General features: G+C 37.2%; 1 protein-coding gene across 5 annotated transcripts in view; it reads left to right on the forward strand.

The window, feature by feature from the left end:
* LOC124256170 (E3 ubiquitin-protein ligase FANCL-like) overlaps positions 1-12,208 on the forward strand; it is a 154,548-nt gene extending 142,340 nt beyond the window's left edge. For all 5 annotated transcript variants that reach the window (XM_046690137.1, XM_046690131.1, XM_046690144.1 and 2 more), the window contains 2 exons: positions 2,632-2,703; positions 11,670-12,208. In XM_046690137.1, coding sequence (XP_046546093.1) covers positions 2,632-2,703; positions 11,670-11,702 — 105 coding nt within the window. In that variant the 3' untranslated portion in view covers positions 11,703-12,208. The remainder of the gene's footprint in view (positions 1-2,631; positions 2,704-11,669) is intronic.
* Positions 12,209-20,088: the final 7,880 nt, after the last annotated feature.

Below are 20,088 nucleotides of genomic sequence, written 5' to 3' on the forward strand. Positions count from 1 at the left end.
TGTTGGCCAAGACTAAGAAAACATTATTCCTTCCCACTAGCCATGGCCATAGCAGACTTGATACACTCAACATCTCAGGCCTAAAGCATCAAAAAGGCTGGAAATCTATAACCATCAAAATTTTACCTATTCTTTCCGGCTGTAGACAAGGTGACCCTTTGTCACCATATATCTTCCTACTATGTGCTGAAATACTATCAGCTCTTATTAAAAAAAATGAAAATATAAAGGGTATAGTGGTAAATAACATAGAATACTTGATCCCTCAATATGCAGATGACACAGAATTTATCCTGGATGGCTCAAGGAAATCGTTCGAAGGGGTCAATGACACACTAGATCTGTATGCACAAATCTCTGGACTTAATATTAACTATGATAAATCAGAAGTGATTTGGATAGGAAGTTGTAGAAATAGTAATGCTAAATTCAGACCAGACCTGAACCTACGTTGGAACCCAGAAAAGATCTTGGGGATAATTTTCTCGACTGATATTAACAAGATGATTAAGCTAAATTATGAAAGTAAGCTATATTAAATTGAAGAGATTATGAAACGATGGATGAAGAGAACTATAACCCCTCTAGGTAAAATTGCTATTATCAAGTCACTGCTCATTTCCAAATTAAATTTCCTTTTCCTTACTCTGCCCAATCCACCTAGTGTTTTCTTTAAAAAGTTAAATAGTATGTTATTTAGTTTTCTCTGGGATAACAAACCTGACAAAATTAAACGAACAGTAGTTTGTAGACCAATTGCTGACGGTGGGCTTGGCATGATCGACATATATGCCTATGTCGATGCCCTGAAAGTAACATGGATTAGAAAACTACTACAACAAAACTATGATAGAAAGTGGAAACACCTACTGATAGAAACACTCCCACAATATTTAAACCTTACACTGTTTGGTAGCGAATTTCCACACAAGCTTTTAAAATCTATACAGAATATTTTCTGGAAAGATACTCTGAATGCGTTTGCCAATTATAGCTATAAAAATAAACCAAATACCTATGAAGATTTTCTTAGGGAACCCCTTTTGTATAACAGAAACATAATTATAGATGGCAAATCTTTCTACAGAAAAACATTTCAAGAACATGACATTATTAATATTCATTGTCTACTGAATGATGGTGGTAACTTTATGACGCTTGTACAGTTTTGTCATAAATTCTACAATATAAATTTTACTGAATTTCATGGAATTCTAAAAGCAGTTAATAAGTACCTCAAAGCTACAGGGATTAAAAAAACCTCATATGTGATGTTAGATAACCTTATAAACATTAATATGAATAATCTTTTTTCGTGTAAAAAAGGATCAAAGTGCTATTATTTTAAAATCACTGAAGGTGTAGAAAAATTGAAGATCATCGAAAAATGGGAAGATGAAACCTTGATTAATATTAATTGGAGCCATATCTTTATAAAACCTTTAAGACAAGTCCCGATCCCAAATTAAGACGGATGCAATATAGGTTGCTTCATAGAATATTTCCAGTAAATACATGCTTGATTAAAATGAATATTGTTGATAATAATCAGTGCACATTCTGTGGGAGTGAGCCTGAAACTATACTTCACCTTTTCTGGAACTGTAGAATAAGTAAACAATTTTGGCAAATGCTTTCTCAGTGGATTGAACAAAACTGCTCACACACAGGTATTATTAATTTCCAGGTTGATCTGATCCTTTTTGGTTGTTCATCCACTTTTCAAACCGATGATATTTTTCATCTCATTTTGCTACTTGCCAAATATCATATATATAGATGCAAGCTGCAACAGAAATCACCAACCCTATCCCATTTTAAGAAAGAATTAAGATACTATTATTTGATAGAAAAAGCTAGACATTGTAAAAAAGCTATGCTTAATGACTTTGAAAGGAAATTGGCCATTTATCGAAACTTAATTAATGAAGAAATATAAGAACTTTTGTTGTTGAGTATAGTTCATGTCTCATTCTTAATATTTTATCTTATGTCATCAGAATCGGCTAAGGGACAATCTGCCAAAATGTTAGTTAACTGTGCATAATTAGAATTTTGTATTCCAAAGATTTTTCACATCCTGTTGTGTGGAAATAATTATGGTATCGATACAAACTGCTGTGAGTGTATTTGTAGTAAATGTCAGCGACACGTTCACCTATAAATTAAATAATATCAAGTACCATTGTGGTCAGATTTGAACAGAAGCCTCTAGGTGTTTCTGGATTGGACATTTTCAAAAAGCCTGCTGCTGGCTGTAGCTATAGCTATAGAAGAGTGACAACAAGGGAATTGGAGATATATTTTTTTAACCTGACTTATTTCTTTTATGTTTGGAGACACGGAACGTCTTGCCAACTTTCTACAAATTCTAGAATACTAGAACTGAAACAGTCATCTTGAAATCATTCAAGAATGAGAAAACGTGAGCTTGTTACCTGCTGCTACCACTTATTTGACACACTGAATTGTCCTTTTGATTGTAAAAATAAAATTGTTTGTTCTTACATTATGTTTTTATTATTCATTAATCTTGTCATTTACTTTCTTCAAAATTTAGTTTAATACATACAGATTTAATTGGATAGCCTCAGTGTTAATGTTAGATATTGATGCCTTCTCTGTTACTAGTGGTTACGTGGATTACCATCCAGCCGACAGAGCTTTAACAGGATCTATGGAGAGTGCCCCTTCTGTAGCAAGGTAAGGTTGCTGTAAAATATTGACTTGAATTTACTTGAAGGAAGTACCAATAAACTCTGGGGTAAAGTCATAGCTGATTACCTGCCACAGTGCATTCACACAAAGTTCAGGAGGTTTGACTCAGTGTGTCCATATCTTTGTGTGAATCATAGTTATTGTCAGTAGGTAAGCTCAGCAACTTGAGAATGATGACCAGACCCTCATTAGCTAAGAGGAACAATTTGTCGTTTGTCTATTACTGTACTTGAGAGCATAATGATAACATCAACAAAATGTAGCAAGAATATTTTCATAATATTCAGGTGTAATTGATTCCCCCATCACAATTACATCAACAAGTTCATTTATAAAGAACAAGAGAAACTCTTCAGATTCGCAGTAGAACATTTCTGAATATATACCTTTATTTCTTGCATGACATTTTCATCTTGATAGATATTACACAGAAATTATTGTTTTAGATTTTGTTACTTATCCTATGAAAACAAAATAAAAAACATATTTTTTTCTTCATACTGAATACTGGTGGTGTGTGGTCCTGTGCATAGAGCTCAGGTCACAAATCAGTTGAAGTTAAGCAACGTTAGGCAGCTTGACTCCTGTGAGTTTCATGTGGTGTCACCTTAGGCAAGTGAGTTTGTTCAAATATTGCCTCTGTTCACCCAGCAGAAAATGGGTACCCGGTGAGAAAAGTCATGTGACTATAACCTAGCACCTCACAGCCAGCTTGGGTTACCTGGGGTAATAATGTGCTGTGCTTTGATTGTTAGCGCTATGAACATTCACCTAGTGAATGGAGTTTAGTGCATTACAAATGCAATATAATAATAATATAATAATAATATAATCAAATGCTTCAGAGAAGTCCACAACACCTTTATGCAATTTCCACATTTGCCCTGTCTGTCTGTCAGAATGAATGTGATATCTGTAGTGGAGTACCCATGTCGAATTTCCACTTGTTCTCTGCCAATGTTTCTCAGCTTCACACCAAAGTACCACTAAGTACATTTTTAAAATGTTCAAATAATTTATATATATCAGTCTTTTTCATTTCTTTTTTTGTTTTTGTTTGTGTTCTTCAGGAAAGAATAGGTGGGTTTGTTTTGCTCTACAAACACCTTTGTACTTATTTCTGGTTGCAGTGTAGATTGATAGTGACTCTTCATCTTCATGTCATTTCAATGCATTGATCCAAAAAGCAAAACTTCAGAGGAACATTCAGGTGTTGCAAATACCCAATTTTTCAAGAAGAAACAATCAATTCCTCCTACAAATATATAACATGACAATGAGTTGTCCGAGATTGTCTCTGATAGAATAGTGAATGTCAGAGACACACAGTTGCAAGCACCAATGATAGTTGCTAGTTTTAGAATTGCAGTATCAAATATGAGCTGCAAGAACCAAGATTCCTATCATTTTATCAAGGGATGGTGTTCTTCTCGTGTGTGTAGGATCAGACGGTATTATCTGTTGGATTGCCTCATCCACATAACACACTCACCACAACCAGCTTACAAATAACAACCATCCGAACAGTTCAGATCTTGACATGGCACCATTGTGCGAGGTTTTTGGAACTGTTGAGTTTACCATCTGGACATTGTTGGAGGTAGCCAAGGACTGCTTGATTGTGTGAGACTGCTGTTAGGTTAAAGGAGAATACGAGTGAATTGCAATAATTTGATGGGTGAAAGATAAAGTCATCAGAAACATATTCCCAAATTTTCAATTAAAAATTATGTATAATTATGTTTTAATCGCGAAAACAGTTTCTGTAAATCTCAGCTTCGGCCATTATGCATAGTTCACTGGAACCCACGTGACCTTTCCGCTCATGATGTCAAATGTGCTTGTAGTCCGCCATATTGCCAAAGACCAAGCGCTACAGTCGTACAAATCCTGTTGTTTCCGTCGTTTTTTTAATGGTACGATGGTGTATTGCGTTGCCTGGGGATGCACGGCATCATCGAACATGGGAAAGCACCACCATTTCTTCCGTTTTCCAAGTGAAATAACAGATTTCGGCAGGAGAAATGCGCCGATCATTCCGAGTCGGACGCATATGAAAGAGACATGCACGCATGGGGTATGGAAATACCCAAGCTAGGCTGAAGAAGGAAAAAGTACCCACGAGATTCATTAATTATACTCCATCATTCCCTGTAACAACTTACTGTCAGTGGTATTTTAACATAAATTAAATCAAGTCCGATTGCCAGTCGAATTGCCCCCGCTACAAAATGACCCAGCAAATTTGGTCAATTGCCCCAGTGGGGTAGTCAAAATGCCCCAATTTATTTAAAATGAATAAATATAGGCCATAAATGCATAGTTTTGTCAACTTTGATATTATGTTCTTCATATATAAGTATATACATAGTTATGAGTTTACTGATGAAACATTTATCAGAAATATTACTTCCTAATAACTTTTATATGAAGAACATAATATCATAATAAGTTGACAAAAACTATGCATTTATGGCATATATTCAATCATTATAAATAAATTTGAACAAATTAGAATGAATGGCCAAATTTGCTGGGGCATTTTGTAGCTGGGGCAGTTCGACTGGTACACAGCGATATATACTGAAAGGCAAAAGAAACGTCGTAATATTAGAAATGACATTTGAGTATCAATGGAGTATTTGTACCTATTTTTTTAAATATACACCAGAAGTCAAGTTTGAGGAAACATGAATCGTGGTCGTATAGCCTGCATTGCCCAATAAAGTTTTGTTTGAGATTGAAGTTAGAAATGTTTTTGGGTGACCATAGGAAACCACCAGCGACCAGTCAGTGACCTACCATTCGGCGACGTCTCCAAGCCAGGAACCTGTTTTGTCGATGTCCTGCCAGGAGACCCATATTCACCTAACGTCACCGCCGGGAACGTATCCAAGTGGACACAACAGCGGCAAAACTGTCATGGGGGAAAATGGAGAGGGGTTATCTTCTCTGATGAAAGTCGATACTGCATTTCAGTGGCGTATTATTTTAAAAAATAGGTTCAAATGTTCCATTGATACTTAAATGTCATTTCCAATATTACGACGTTTCTTTTGCCTTTCAGCATATATTATCAAAATCAGTAAGAGATTATACATGAGCTTGAAAATGTTTCGCTATAACGTTCTTTTCGGTTTGGAGCCCTAAATGATGCAGTCAACTCGAAACATTGCCGAATACAACGGCAAATCATGAAGTACTTGTTGCTTTCATTGTTTTCCATTTTGTCCAATTACGCACGTCAGCATCAGACTCGCTATTTGTCAGTAGTGTGTGCCGTGAAAGTTGTTCTGTATTCTCATTGGCTGACAGGATGTCATTCTAAGGCTATGACCGAGTACCATAACTATTTCCATAACCAAACAATGGGAAAACATACGTTGTCCTGACTAGTGTTTTATATTTCACCAGTTTTCGGGGAATAACTTATCTGCGTCGCGAATATTATCTCTGCTCGACCAGGCTGGGATCTTGTATCGAGACTTGATACGTTATTAATGAGAACTAGGATCCTAATTTTTTTCAACAAAATAATTCCAGTGTAATTTTTGAAGCAGATTATTTTTATTTTCCCTCGTCTGAAGCATAATTATTTTATTTTTAAATCCCAGACACCCTACAGTCACCCATTTGACACAAAATGAACTGTAATCACATTTTTTTAAAAATAATTCTTAGTGACTGGTCATATATTTATAGGGGTGAGTTTGCTGGCTGGAACTGTATGACATTTTGCTGACAAATAGTAATCTTGTTAAATTATATGGTCTATTTTTAAATTTATTTTGACCTTACGTCGTAAATATTTACCAAGTGATTTCAAAACGAATATGCATAATTTTAAGAAACTACTTATGACAAATAACGTACATAGTTTGAAAATGCTCAGCCTATATATAATGCATTCTTATGAATGAAGATATAAGCTATTACAAGAATGATAATATTAAATACCATATTATACTTTTGTATTATCATATCATATCTTTATCTACTTTATCCATATTAACCTGTATTGTATGTTCAGATTACCTGTATACATGTATACAGATGGGCGTGTATATACATATATGCAAATTGTATTATAATGTATGAAACTGTACGTATATGGGCCCGATGGCCTTTGTACAGAAATAAAGTGTTGATTGATTGATTGACCTCAAGCGGTGCCTCCGTTTCGCTTGATTCTTCTTCTTCATCTTCAGTGGAAGATTGTCTTGCAAGATGTAAAATCGGATCGTATTGATACGGTCTAACATCCATTTCAGAAATGACATCAGGAACATCTTTTACTGCTCAGAATCCACAGACACTGTTAAGTTGTGAGGTAAAATCAAAGAGAAAGCCATCAGCAACAGGCACTTATGACGTCATGTCACGTGATACCCCCTCTGCTCATTAACTGTCGGGTGTTTCCGTAATAGGCGGAAATACGAGTACATTTTTGTGTTTTTATTGCTATTTTACAAACATTTTGTTCAATTTTAATCACGGAATGTGACTTTTAGAATATCCTTTACAATATATCAAAAGTTTTGTTTTCATTCGTATTCTCCTTTAAGGCTGGTTATTCAAATCCATGGAGAACAGTCTATGCATGCCTTGGGTCAAGACAAGGATTTTCAGAATTCACAGTCAAATAACAATGACCTAGGACACTCTTTGTCAAATGAAACTTACTTGTACCCAGTGCAACCTCAGGTAAAAACCTTGTTGCACCAGACAAAAACAGGTTGCGCCTGCTACTCAATATAAAATTATATGTAATGCTTAGGTTTTGGTACTTCTGATTTAGAACATCACTATAACAAAATTATTCTGGGTCTGATGAGATCATTTTATTTTACATCATACGATTTCATGACATGAACAGTAGGTCTCATTCGGTCTCTGTCTGTGTAGTCACTGCTCCAAACCAGTTCTTCACGCTGTTTTCCAGATGAGCTTTGTGCTCATCGAACGGCATAATATTAACATGCACTGGGTGTAATTGGTATGAGCATGAGGCTGCATTTTACAGTTTCATGTTGCACCAGTGCAAGTTTTAAATAATTAAATTGGGCTCTGAGCCCTTCTGGTGTGATGACACTCAAAGTGCATGATGGTAGTGATGTAATAAATGTAACATTCTCTTAATTTCATCAGTGATAACTTATACGTGATTGCTGCCAGAATTCTACTGCACATTATCCATGGAAGGGTCTGTGAGCATTACAACTGAGACAACGTACTGGTCCAATGGTTGTGCTGTTTGCACCTCATGTTTGTTCAAAATGCCAATAAATGTATTCTAACTGGTGACCTAAAGCAGCAAACCATCAACAGAAAGCAATGGCCAGCCATAAGTCATTGATCTTGTCCCACAGAGCACACCTGGAAAATGGTAGGGACACTTATATATCTAGGCCACCTACCAAGTTAACCAAACTGGACTAGGCCCTGCAAAAGGCAACATGACTTCATCAGCATAATCAGCTGACTGTCATGTTACATCATGTTCTACCTATTTCTTTTTCCATTTTCCATCTCAGTTCCATCTCTCAGTACCAATTTGTATTTCTGTCATCGTTTTCAAATGTCTTCTTGTGTTTTAAAGGATTAATGTATTTCCTCCATAGGGAGATCACAGGTATATTGCTCATACAATTTTGGACAGTAGAAAGACATTTACAGCATATCAAAAATGATAGCAGATAAAAAAGATGGTAATTTCAACTAAGTGCAAAAACAAGATATTTAGTGAAACTGTGGATTCAGTTTAAATGTTACTTTTCACAGTAATGCAAGTAGTGATAATAGACATTCATGGTCTGTATCTGCTGACTGACAAATCACCCTCACAGTCATGACGGACACTGCACACAAATCATGAAAGTTGTTCTTGCATCCACCATTAAAGTTCTGGGTTAAAACTGGTCACCAACCAATGCTTCATGTAAGAGGCAAGGAGGCGACTGATGGGATCATCTGGTCAAACTCACTGGCTTGGTTAGCACATGTCATCGTATCCCAATTGTTCAAATTGACGATCATGATGTTGATTACTGGATTGTCTGGTCCAGACTCTATTATTCACAGACTTACCCAAAATAGCTGGAATATTGCCAGATGTATCTGCATACAATTCATTGTTGCATGGTCTTCCAAATAGATACTGTTTTAGACTAATGTCCCTTTGTTTATAGTGCTCAAAGTCACTCCACAATCTAAAGGAAAACTAACTAACTCTAAAATGGTTGCATTAGCACATGTCTGATTTGATCAGAGTATGTAGTGTTACACAAATTGTCTCTGTGTTCTGGGGAATGAGTTACGTGTGCATACACAATTGTAAAGTCTGTTTCTAGCAAGGGGCCACACTATGGCTGGGCCCAGTTCTGGGTGGAGCATTTTAAACCTTGAGAAATCTGGCTCACAGTCCACACATGTATTCTGTAATGAAATCTGGTCTGAAAGTTTCATTCAACGGTCTTTTCCAGGAAGTTTTAGCTGGTAGTCAGTCATAGTTCCAGAAATGTACAAATTCAGTATTCCATGGAAAGTTAATGTTGTCTGCCCAGTTTGGATCACAGTGGATCAGTGATGGTTCGCTCAAGATTAGTATTTTGCATTGTACAGGTAATCTAATGAATCACTTCTAGGGGAACCCAAAATCATTTTGGATCAGATGTCAAGATGGATGTATAAGTTTCTGTTAACTGTGACTTCAGGATCTGTGTAATCTTTTCCCATGTATTCATGTATAGCATTGAGCATTACTAGCTAGTTATGTTGTTCACAAACATAACATCCAGTGCTGCTGTCAGATTATTTCAGTGAACAATATTAAATACCTTATCTACCAGATAAATTGCCAACATCCAATTGTAATCTTCTCTGAATTATCCAGCTCAGTAACCTGTTCATGCTGCTTGTTATAACTTCCCGTCAGCGGGCAGCAAGAATAAAGCAGAAAGTTATGTTTTACTTTGTGATATTTGAAGGCAGTAACAAAATTACATATATGTGATTAATTGGTATACTAAATTACCTCCTGAGATGATTCACCATTATTGCAGTGAATTTACATTGTAAAAGTAGATATCTTAAATAAATAAGGACGTAATTGGACAATTTCTGATATGTCCAACTGAAAAGAAACGTGACAATTTTGTCAGACCAAAATATGCTGAGATCCTTACTAAAGTACTGTCGGAAATGCTAGAAAAATGCTTTTTGACTTATATTTAAAATTCAGAGATATTATAGTTACTTAAATAACAAATATCACTTCAAGAAACATCTACCTAATGTAGACCGAGGGAATAAATTTTGAGACATGCTCTAAAATGTGTTTTTACTGATGAAAATACCAAAAACTTAGAAAAATAAGTGGTAGTGGGACGTTATTTGAAACAAACATTAACTGCCTGTGTTACGTCATCAGCATGCACGCTATCGACAGGTGAAATTGACACCTGAGCACGCTGGCTCGGCGAGGGTCATCTCAATAGATGTTTTCTGCAAAATGTTGAATATGTGTATTATAGTATACATTATCAGTTATGTAAGGGATCATTTGTGTATGTGTGGGTTTTTTTAAATAAACATACGAATTACTGTACATTGGAAAGAATCCTATCACTTGTGTTATCTTATCGATTGATTGTAGAAATGTGCAACGTTTTAATAAATGTTTTGCATGTCAACAGTTTATTTCAATGAAAAAATATGGATGTAATTCGGGCAGTTTAATCTAGTTGTGAACATTGGCCAAAGATTTAACGAAGTCACTGGTGTAGCTTCTTTAGAATATATATATTTTTCTTCTCATAAAGTTTGTAGACCGCCCGTCTAAGCACTCCCTTGTCAAAGTTGTCAAGGATGGTTTTACGTCCCGGTTTTGCATTTGAGACGGTCCCTGTCTTGTCTGATTTGTTTACAATATTGTAAACTTGTTGGTAAGACATGCCAACAGCTCTACACGTTCTGTAATTAACCCTTTCTAAACTAATGAAAGGTTTACCTGTGTCTTTCTTAAGCAGAAAAAAGCCTATAAACCTTTGCAACAATCGACTGCAAATCGTTGGCCATAGTGGACACTGCGATAAAGATGTGCATGCATGACGGGAAACTTATTTATCAAGACTTAACATTTATATTAATATTTCTTCAATAAAGAAAACGATAATTAAGTAAAGTAACACAAACATTCAACATTTATTTGTTTAGGAAAACGTTAATTTATATTTTTACACCACCTGTATTATTAGCATAAATGTAAAGACTATTTCAGATTTCTGTTGTTGAACTCTGAAAAAATCTTAAGTTGCTGTTTTAGTACCAAATTCTCTCCTGTAACCTGCCCTTTAAATGCATCGGAATGTTAAATCGATTGAAATAAAAATTAGGTAGACAATAGGCGAGTTGATATATTGACAACATAGTATATTTATCCCCTTTATAAAGATATTAAGGCTAAAAAGCATTTTTCTAGCATTTCCGACAGTACTATAGGTTCCAACATTGATAGGGTTATGGTCAGTTCCAACTTAAGAAGAGATAATTCAGTCCAAACTGCTGCAATAGTTACATGATTAAATGTCACATTTCTGCTCTGTCACAACTACCGGTAGACTGGTACTTTGTTTAAGATGATGATTGTTTAACTTATGTGAATTGACAGAATTGGAGCATATTTGCTGTTCATATGTTCCCTCCTCAAAGACCAGCTCTTACTACCAGCTAATTCAAAGATTTTCAACAAATTCTGAGATGATAGGCCAGTTTCTGATAACTTACATGGATTCAGATAGGAGCATTGAAGAATTTTCCCTCTGGCCATTTTAAAGCTTTCAAGTGATCAAACATCTTGTACATCTTTGCCTTCAGCTGCTGTTTCTCCCTTGAAGTATCACCTTTTATGACCCCATCTCACATCCATCTGACATTTAATTTTGTTTTTACAGCCAATCACAGTCAAGATAGATGCGCCTTTTTGATGGTGGATTGATTCAGAAGCTCACACTTTTCTGTCAACCAGCACAGATGATGCAGGAGATTGGTTCTGCTATGATGCTTGAAATCTAGAGGGCAAATGCAAAGGGCCTGGTCAGTTATAGATTTAGTCTTATGACTGTGAGGCATATTTTGCTCTCTTTCAATGTATGCACACCCACTCAGAATAATACATGTAACAATGTGACAGACGCTACTTATGACACACAGAGTTTCCACCTCAAGCCTAATTACGTATAAAACGTTTATAAAATACATTCATCCTGTCATAAGAATGTCCAAATAATTGATATAATTTGCTTGGGGTGAGGTAATGTTAAGCAAAGTTTACAAACATTGGCCAAAATCCCTTACGTTCAATCAGCCTGATGGCAGTTTTTTCTGCTCGCCGTGTTCCCTGGTATCTTACAAAAATTGACCAGTCCCAATGATCACTTATAATAGATATAAGACTGTACTAAATTATGAAATAAACATGTTATACCTTGTTGATTCAGAGGTTTTCATTTATTATTGAAAAGAGTTGACATGCAACAGGTTTTAACATGCATGAATGGTATGCATTCTGAAAAGATCACAACATACTTTACAAGAGCAGGTGCAGCTAGTGATGTATGTCGAAATGACACAGATCTCATAAAAAACAAACAAATGAAAACATTGCTATTGCATGTGACTTTCACACCTTTCATCCTTGGCAGATTTTTTGCCTTTTTTAACCAGAATTGCCATTGAAATTAGAGAAAATTGACATGCCTTCATTGAAACAGACTGATGTTCTGTTTTCTGCCAGTTACAATGATTTATATCATATGATATGCATTTTGAAGGAAATTTCTGCTGCACACAGATCATCAACACTCAAGTTTACCAGTTCCAGTCATATTTTACTGGTCAACATCCAGTTTATGCCAGAGAATGGAAACACTGCATTGATTTTGACATGAATGGTCTTAATGTCTTAAAGCTTTATAAGTTTGCGTAGCAACCATTGTGTGATGTTCACGTACAAAAACTATGTGCATTATACTCCCAGCAAACATCCCAATTGTGAGCTGTGGATTAATAAGTCCATGCTAATTGGGAATCATGACCTTAAAGTCAAGGAGAATATTTACTGAAAGATGCATCATTAAATGGCTAAATGAACTGAACTTTGTATGAAGCACACTTACTTTTTTTTATATCCCCTGACCAAAAAGGGCCAAGGTATATATTTATACTAAGGAATTCTGTCCATCCATTTGAAGACATTTTGTACAACCAATAACTTGAAAATGATTGGTTGGATTGATTTCAATTTGTTTGACTGTTTTGACAAATTCTTTGTCTCAAGGAGAGGGGCAGTGTGAACTTTGGTTCTGATTTTCTATTCTTTTAAAGGATTGCATCAATTTACAATATTTTGAACTTTGAATAACCCAAGGGAACTTTTGTTCAAACAATAACTTTTGAATGGATTGTTTTCAAATTTTGGAATCACCCTCCATAGCTATAGAAGAGGTGCAGTGCTATTGTGATATTAATAATTTATCAAGATTTATCACAAATTTGATCCCTTTAGAAATATTTGGATGATATAATGGTGGCTTTTTATATTGTCAATGAATCATCTGTCTGTCCATCCATAATTATTTCCTTTCTGAAGCATAACTCAAAAACTGTTAGGTTTTTTCAACAAAAATTGGCAGATATATCAAACAGAACCTAAAGTAGTGCCTTTTGCTATTTTCAGATTTTTGGCATTTTTATTTTTCTTGATTTCCATGGAAATGATTTTTACTCAAAAGGGGTTTGGAGTAGGCTAAGAGTTTGTTTGCGGAGCACAACTAAAATTATCATGAGACACTTTTCATCCCAGCCTGCTACCTTTATTAACCAAGGGCTGAAGTGGTGTCTTTTGCGATTTAGGAATTTTAAAAAAATGAATTTGTTTCCATGGCAAGAAGTTTGACTTTGACTCTGTTCATATTGGTGTGTTTGTCCAGACCATATCTCTAAAAATAATAGGTATTCATTAATGAAACTGTGCACACACAAAGACCAGGCTGTCAATTGGTGCCTTGGTTTACCTGGGTTGTTAAGCATATATGTTTTGTCCGTTTCCATGGCAGCAAGTTTGATTTCTACACTGTTCAAAGTGTTTGTCAGGACCAGATCTCAAAAGGGTACTGGGTGTTCTTTCATGAAACTGTGCACAAACAAAAACCATGTTGTCAACTGCTGCCTTTAAGGCCAGACCAATTTTATTTCTTGTGTTACGGATCTGCTGGTTGTATTTTTTCAAGAATATGGAAAAAAGTAAAAATTAATTTTCCCCGCTCAAAACATTTAATCCTAATGTTAATGTGATATAAGTGAAATACTTTTGAAATCAGTGTGAAACCTAAACTCACTCAACTTATTTTTAGTTAATATAAACAAACCAAAAGAGTTAACATGGAAACTCATGTGGGTTTTTGCTTTTACTGGTGATTTTATTTATTTATATTTTCCCTCCTGCCTTTAGGTTTTCTGAAGACCAAAATCCATAAAGCAAGAAATAAAATTGGTCTGGCCTCAGGGATATTAAATTTTTCTAGTGTTGGAAAATTATACATTTATAGTATTGCAAGTTATGGTGTACTCTCAGACTGTGTTTTAAGGGAGGACAAGGCTCCAGTCTGTTGGGAGTTGCTGCACGTTCAATTCATACCTTTCATTTCATCTTCATTATTCAAATGACTTCAGGTGGAACCCCATCATCAAGATGATAATAATGTCATCTACTATTCCCCCAAGCCACGATATATAGTCAACAGCTGTGGAACTTATTCTAGTTAATTCCCTCAAATAGGTCTTTCTAACCCTTGATTGCCTTTTCCCTGAAACTGAATCCTCATGTTTAGCTTGATTTTTTAAAGTCCCTCAGGTACAAAAAGTGTCTCAACCTGTGGGAAAGTATTGTGCCCTCAGGATCCACTTAGAGATTGCTTTGAGTGTGTTGACACTGCTTGCCTTTTTATCCCCCACAACGCGTTTTGGTAGTTTTGGATTTCTGAATAAAATATTTCTGGCATTTTCATGGCAACAAGTTTGACATAGACTGAAATTGGTGATAGTGCTCCTTTCTGGAGCAGAACTATAAAAACCTTTCAATACTCTCCTTCCACTTTTCTATATACACACCTAAATATTTAACATAATCATAACTCGTAGACATAATCATGAAGAGTATTTTGCCATTGTGGGGGGATATTGATGACTTTGTCTTCTTGTTGTCATCTGCTGTGATGCTTGTCAGCTGCTGACTCCATCAGCTTTTTAGAGGTATATTCTGGTTCTTAAAAAAGGTCAAGAAAATAAGAAGATGAGGAAACTGTGCTGCAGGATCTCAGTCAAGGTGCTTGCGCACGCTGAGATGATCATATGCTATCAAATGGACTCAGGGTAACTAGGCGTCCCTCCTGTCTTCTCTGATCCTGGCACGTCTCATCCGTCTACCCCACTGGCCGTGAAACCCAAGTTTATCGCGGAGGAAGCCTTGTTGGCATCTCTGAAACCTTTTGGAGATTTGATAAAAGGTCTAGCAGATCCAAATCTCAAGAAAGGGTCTGTGTTCAGAAAAGAGCCAGGATGGAGTCACAGACCAAACCACCTGCTACTGTAACTACAGCTGAGGTATACCCTAAGACACAAGGCATGGACATCGACTTTATCGTACGGATCTTATCACAGAAAACATGGTCCGTAGGCGTTGGCTGATCCTGTTGGAGGACATCATAGCAGAGATAACAGGAGAGATGTTCTAGTTCAGGTTGCACAGGCAGTTTAGGCCATACAGACTGCACTGACAGTTTTTATAACAGAACACCGTCAACTTATAAGCAGGAGATAAGCTCCAACGACTGCATGGGCAGCTTGGACCATATGGGCCAAATATCACTAGCCCTACATTCCAAGATATGATGATATTATAAAGAGCATTTTACAGGACGCTTCAGAGAATCTGGATTTTCCATCTATAAAATTAAGAACGGAATGCTTAGACCACATATTTGCAGACAAGTTGGCTGCACTAGGTGTCCTATTTCAGGTATCACTGACTGCCTCCGTAGTGTAGTGGTTAGAGTGTCCGCCCGGAGAGCGGAAGGTCGCAAGTTCGATCCCCGACCGCGTCATACCAAAAGACGTTAAAATATGGTACTTGTTGGTCCCTGCCTGGCCCTCGGCATTAATGGGTACAACAAGGACTGGTTGGCTCGGAGTCAGTATAATGTGTCTGAGTGGGGTATTCATGCTTCACTGCGGCATGGTATCTCAGTGGGCTAGCACTATGAAACCAGCTTCAGTCTGGGCTAGTACAAGCAGCCGCACATACACATACACACGCATGCACGTCGTCATATGAGCGAAATATTCTCAAGCACGACGTTAAACCCAATTTCACCTCACCTCACCTCAGGTATCACTGCCACCACTACCTGATCAAGAGGATTTTTTCACAGAAATTCAGCAGCCAGAGGCCCTTCTCTTTAGCACCAGAGCTTAGCACAAACTACCTTCCAGCCTAAGATCATTGTCTTCACTCAAGAATCCAGACCATGTTTTATTGTATACAGGGTTGCTATCTCTGGTATACCAGTTCCCCAAGTAGGATTCAACAGACCCCAGGATGATTATCAATCTCAAGATCCTCACCTGGAAATACCTCCCAAGTTTCGGGTGAAGTCCATGCAGAACCTCAGACAAAAAATCACAGTAGCAGACTGTCTAATTTCCACAGACCTGCAGGATGCATGTCTACCTGTTTTGATTCATCCAGACTCTATGAGATAACAATGCTTTGCAGTCAGATGCATTACTCACAGGATCTCTAAGGGCTAGTCAGAACTTGGCGCTACACCTAAGGAATGCCTCCATACTTTTCACCATGGTCACTTCTACTATAGTAGCTTATGTCAACAGGCTTGGGGGAACCCACTCTCATGTCCTTATGGAGCTTGTAAAAGAGAACTTTACGATCTAAGTTACAGTCTGAACTGCCATGGCCAGACACATCACAGGGAAGATCAGCATCACATACTAGTATATGCATTTCCACCAACATTGATAATCCCACACATCCAATCCAACATCAAGAATCAGCATGGCTAACACACTCATGGTTTCCAGATCTCACAGGATCTGACGTTGACCGCCAATAGGTCTACCTCTTTGGCCAAGTCAGACTGATTCCATCGCTACCTGGAATAGCTCCACTTACACATATGGAAACTATCCAGTGACACCTCGCGTCAGCAGGATGTTCTCAAAGAGTTTCCTCAGCTGTTATGCTTTCAGTCAGAGCTTCAACATGTGCCTTTTATGAATTGAAGTGGAACCAATTCCAGCAGTGGAGCCATCTTTTGCATGGCACCATAAAAGAATATTGCTTGTCTTTGGCATCTGTCACTAAGTAAGAGATTCATATTGGGAAGTATGTTATGACTTTTGAACTAGAGGATACCCCAGGACAATGCATAACAACTAAATGGGATTTTTTAGTAGTATTATCAGGATTAGTAACTACCTTCGTTGGATGTATGCTGGTTTGGAAAGATCTGTCTAGAGTGGCAATTAGAGCACTGACAGAGTTCTTCTCCAAGAATCAAAAGTCATCAATTGGACAAGCATCACTATCCCAGTTTTTATCCCCTGCAACGCGTTTTGCGGGGGGTATTAAAATGGACTCCATCCGTCCGTGCACATTTGTCTTTTCCGGAGCAGAACTCTAAAACCGTTCAATATTTCTTCACCAAACTTGGCACATACATAGGTCTGGTGGTGTACTGGTGCCTTTTGGTAGTTTGGGAATTCTGAATACAATATTTTTGGTGTTTTCATGGCAACAAGTTTGATTTAGCCTAAAATTGGTGGTTGTGCTCTTTTCCCGGAGGAGAACTCTAAAACCGTTCACTAGTTCTTCACCAAACTTGGCACATAGATAGATCTGGTGGTGTACTGATGCCTTTTGGTAGTTTTGGAATTCTGAATAAAATATTTTTGGCATTTCTGTGGCAACTAGTTTGACTTAGCCTGAAATTGGTGGTAGTGCTCTTTTCCTCCGGAGAACTCTAAAACCATTCACTATTTCTTCACCAAACTTGGCACATAGATTGGTCTGGTGGTGTACTAGTGCCTTTTGGTAGTTTTGTAATTCTGAATAAAATATTTTTGGCGTTTCTATGGCAACAAGTTTGACTTAGACTGAAATTGGTGGTAGTGCTCCTTTCTGGAGCAGAACTTTAGAAACCTTTCAATACTCTCCTTCCACTTTTCTATATACACACCTAAATATTGGACATAATCATAACTCGTAGACATAATCATGAAGAATATTTTGCCATTGCGGGGGATATTGATGACTTTGTCTTCTTGTTGCTCATACTTTGCAGTGCATCCTACCTGACAGGGTTTTATGCCCAAAGAGATAAAAATGGTACTTGCATAGGACTGATGCAGTCAGTTGTGGACATAGCTGTCTGTGGATATCTTATCAAGAAAAGTCTCAGAAAGATATTTCCAAAAACACACTGGTGGTCTGGAATAATAAAACTATAAAGCTGACTTGCACTTTGGCAGAAAATCAGCCGCCTTCTTATGGTTCCAACAGATACATCTCATCTACTGGCAATCAAGCAACGAATTCTCAGGATTGGAATCCTTTGTCATTCCTCATGGAGTTACTGCGCCAATTCCTGCTGATTTGAACAATGAGGATCTCCAGCTTGAACTAGGCATACAAGATAGTACCATATATAGCTAGAATATTGCTGACTGCGGCGTTAAACTACCAAACAATTAAGTTAGTCCAAAATATATTTGAGTTGGTTCATATCGGGGCTCCTTGAAGGCCATGGTAATGTTTTGATATTGTTCTGCAAATGGGTGATGAAAGCATAAGAATGGTGATGTCTGGCATTGTCATCCATGAATATCTGATGGCTGACTTCTTTGCCATGGGGGCATGGGATTGTGTATTGGCCGATGAATTTGGACTTGGTCATCACAGTCATTGGTCTTCAGGTCTTTGACGATCCTTTACTGCACTCCTGGCCTCATACTTCCTCACAAGTATGTCAACTAATTACGGTTCAGGTCAGCACAGATGTTGCAAACATTACATCCCAGCGACATGAATGCCAGTAACTTGCTTTTGGTTATTTTCTAAAAGTGCATCAAGAAAAGTTCCTTAATGTTTGTTTACTGTCATCTTATAAATCCGTTCACAAAACTGTAGCGCTTACACCGCAATTATGAAATTTTATACCCCATAGCACCTTCATAGTTGGCACGTGAACAAGTGACCCATATTTTTATCCCCCGCAACGCGTTTTGCGGGGGGTATTAAAATTGACTCCGTCCGTGCGTGCGTGCGTCCGTCCGTCCGTGCACATTTGTCTTTTCCGGAGCAGAACTCTAAAACTGTTCAATATTTCTTCACCAAACTTGGCACATAGATAGATCTGGTGGTGTAATGGTGCCTTTTGGTACTTTTTCCGATTCTGAATAAAACATTTTTGGCGTTTCCATGGCAAAAACTGACTTAGCCTGAAATTGGTGGTAGTGCACTTTTCCGGAGCAGAACTCTAAAACCGTTAACTATTTCTTTACCAAACTTGGCACATAGATAGATCTGGTGGTGTACTGGTGCCTTTTGGTTGTTTTGGAATTCTGAATAAAACATTTTTGGTGTTTCCATAGCAACAAGTTCGACTTAGCCTGAAATTGGTGGTTGTGCTCCTTTCCGGAGGAGAACTCTAAAACCGTTCACTTTTTCTTCACCAAACTTGGCACATAGATAGATCTGGTGGTGTACTGGTGCCTTTTGGTAGTTTTGGAATTCTGAATAAAATATTTTTGGCATTTCCATGGCACCATGGCAACAAATTTGACTTAGCCTGAAATTGGTGGTTGTGCTCTTTTCCAGAGGTGAACTCTAAAACCGTTCACTTTTTCTTCACTAAACTTGGCACATAGATTGGTCTGGTGGTGTACTGGTGCCTTTTGGTAGTTTTGAAATTCTGAATAAAATATTTTTGGCTTTTCCATGGCAACAAGTTGACTTAGCCTGAAATTGGTGGTAGTGCACTTTTCCGGAGCTAAATTCTAAAACCGTTCACTATTTCTTCACCAAACTTGACACATAGATTAGTCTAGTGGTGTACTGGTTCCTTTTTGGTAGTTTTGGAATTGGTGATAGTGCTCCTTTCTGGAGCAGAACTTTAAAAACCTTTCAATACTCTCCTTTACACCTAAATATTTGACATAATCATACCTCGTAGACATAATCATGAAGAGTATTTTGCCATTGCGGGGGATATTGATGACTTTGTCTTCTTGTTTATA

This window comes from Haliotis rubra, unplaced genomic scaffold, assembly GCF_003918875.1.
Source record: "Haliotis rubra isolate DU_JTF1 unplaced genomic scaffold, ASM391887v1 Scf116, whole genome shotgun sequence".
NCBI classification, from domain to species: Eukaryota; Metazoa; Mollusca; class Gastropoda; order Lepetellida; family Haliotidae; genus Haliotis; species Haliotis rubra.